Below are 2681 nucleotides of genomic sequence, written 5' to 3' on the forward strand. Positions count from 1 at the left end.
ATTATTATTATTATTATTATTATTATTATTATTATTATTATTATTATTATTATTATTATTATTATTATTATTATTATTATTATTATTATTTATTTATTTATTTATTTATTTATTTATTAAATAATTAATTATTTTATTTTTACAACGTGATTTTGTTTAATGGATTATTAGTTTTTTAACAAATAGATGTGAAAGAGTGTTAATAAATCAAACCTACTCGGACGTTATTGTCACAAGTATCGGATCTCCCCAGGGTTGTGTCCTTTCTCCAGTTCTTTACATCATCTATACGGACGACTGTCGCAGCAAACAAGAATATAGTTATCTCGTCAAGTTTGCTGATGACACTGTCTTGCTGTCTCTCCTCCGAGATTATTAGGAAGTCCATGATTCCGCTTTGAATGATTTCATCCAATTTTGCAAGAAATCGTATGTGGAACTAAGTGTGACCAAAACTAAGGTGATGATAGTGGACTTTAGAAGGGAGAAAGGACAAGACCCACGGGCTTCCAACATTAATGACGAACCAGTTGATATTGTCCAATCATTTAAATACCTAGAAACAATCTTTGAGGACAATCTCGGCTGGGGATTAAAAAATACTGAGTTAATAGCGAAACAGGGATATCAAAGACTTTACCTGTTAAGGAAGTTCAACCATTTTAATATTGATAAATTTATTCTTCGAAATTTTTATAATTCCTTTATAGAAATCGTTTTAACCTCTTCTTTTATTTGTTGGTTTGATAGTCTTACGGTTAAAGAAAGAAATTCGTTACAAAAAAAATCGTTAACTGAAGTTCCAAATTATTAGGTGATCAATTACGTAGCTTATCTTGTTTTTGTGACAAGCATATTTTAGAAAAAAGTAAAAGCATTTTAAAAAATGTAACTCATGCTATGTTCAGTGCGTTCGAGCTTTTGCCTCATGGTCGCCGTTTTCAATTCGTTCGTGCCCGTTGCCATTCGACTTTTAAACAATAACAAACTAAATTTGTAAGTGATTGTATTGTACTAAGATGTAACGCATTTTACGCTTGTAATACAAATTCCTCTGCATTTTATTGTATTTTATGACGTAATGCTTTTTTTAATCTTTTAAAATGTTTTTAGATTGTAATCCAGACCCTTTTTATTGAATTGCCCTTACATGGGATGAATAAAGATAACGATATATTGTATTGTATTGTAATATTATCATTATCTCTATTATCAATTTTATAATAATAATAATAATAATAGTAAATAAAATGAATAAATAAATAATAAATCAAAAATAATAACAATAATAATAATAATAATGTTAATATAATAATAATAATTATAATAATAACAAAACCAATAATAATAATAATAATAATAATTATTATTATTATTATTATTATTATTATTATTATTGTTATTATTATAATTATTAATATTATATTAACATTATTATTATTATTATTATTGTTATTATTTTATTTATTTTATTATTTTTATTATTATTATTATTTTTATTATTGGCTTTTCCCAGCAATAGCTGGAAAAGCAATTGTGTTGTTTTGATATTTTATCTTCTTTTTCTTGCATACTTTTTCCCTATTTTTTTATGTGTTTTTTTTTTTTTTTTCAGGCTAGCACGTTGGTCACTTTCCATGATTGGAACTTTCCATTCTCTGCCGAAGCATGGACTACATATCAAGGATGTGCCTCCTAATATTTGGTGTCAATCTAGGGTGGGGTTTGCATGTGAGGACCAATTAAAGTGATTTAAAGGCAAGCAGTCTACACCAGATATTTCAAAAACGCGTCAATTGACCTGAATAAAACTTTCTGGAAATGTTATCCAAATTAAAAGGAAGCAAATATTATGTGTTCTGGACAATCCAGTTAAGGGTGTAAATCTGAAGGTCATTTGTAATTTTTGTGACAATCCGGAGACGGGTGTGGATTAGAGGACCATTAAAAAAAAGTCCCAGACACGATATTTCGAAAATGGATCAACTTATCTAAATGACACATTAGAGGAAAGTTTAACCAAATTAAAAGGAAGAAATATATATGCGTTGAGGACGATCCTGTTTAGGATGTGAATTTGAGGGTGATTTAAAAAGCTTAAACATGTTGCACCCAGATTAAACTTAAAACTACCATGATATTCATAAACAATTTTTGCTTTCAGTCACTAAATCACTATGAACGGAAAATGAAATGGTGTATTATACAATGTTGGCTCATATAGCACGCAATAGTTATGAGTCACAATTTACCTGGCTATTGCCATTGCATCAATAGTTCGAATCCAACTAACGTTATTATTATTACTTTTGGTAAGGTTTTGGTCAGCTATTCAAAACAGCCATGGGTAAAATAAAAGGAAAATAATAATAAAATAGTAATAATAATAATAATAATTCCTGTAATATAATATTAATAATAAAATTAATAATAATAATAATAAAAATGGTAATAATAATAATAATAATAATAATAATAATAATAATAATAATAATATTGGGCGAAACACAATATAAAAGCAGTAGACATTCAAATAATTTAAAATTTAAAATACAGGCAAAATGATGATATAATGACATTAATTAAAAATAATATTAATGAAACAGTACAGAAGTAGTATAAGAATAATACAGACAAAAAAAAACACCGATATATATATATAATATATATAGGAAAATCAG

General features: G+C 26.4%; 1 protein-coding gene across 1 annotated transcript in view; it reads right to left on the minus strand.

The window, feature by feature from the left end:
- LOC117107580 overlaps positions 1-388 on the minus strand; it is a 10217-nt gene extending 9829 nt beyond the window's left edge. Inside the window, exon 1 of the mRNA XM_033249286.1 lies at positions 218-388. Within this exon, the coding sequence (XP_033105177.1) occupies positions 218-388 (171 nt within the window). The remainder of the gene's footprint in view (positions 1-217) is intronic.
- Between the last annotated feature and the right edge of the window lie 2293 nt (positions 389-2681).

Source organism: Anneissia japonica, unplaced genomic scaffold, assembly GCF_011630105.1.
Source record: "Anneissia japonica isolate Jap-2015-1 unplaced genomic scaffold, ASM1163010v1 scaffold288131_len391150_cov108, whole genome shotgun sequence".
Classification (NCBI taxonomy): Eukaryota; Metazoa; Echinodermata; class Crinoidea; order Comatulida; family Comatulidae; genus Anneissia; species Anneissia japonica.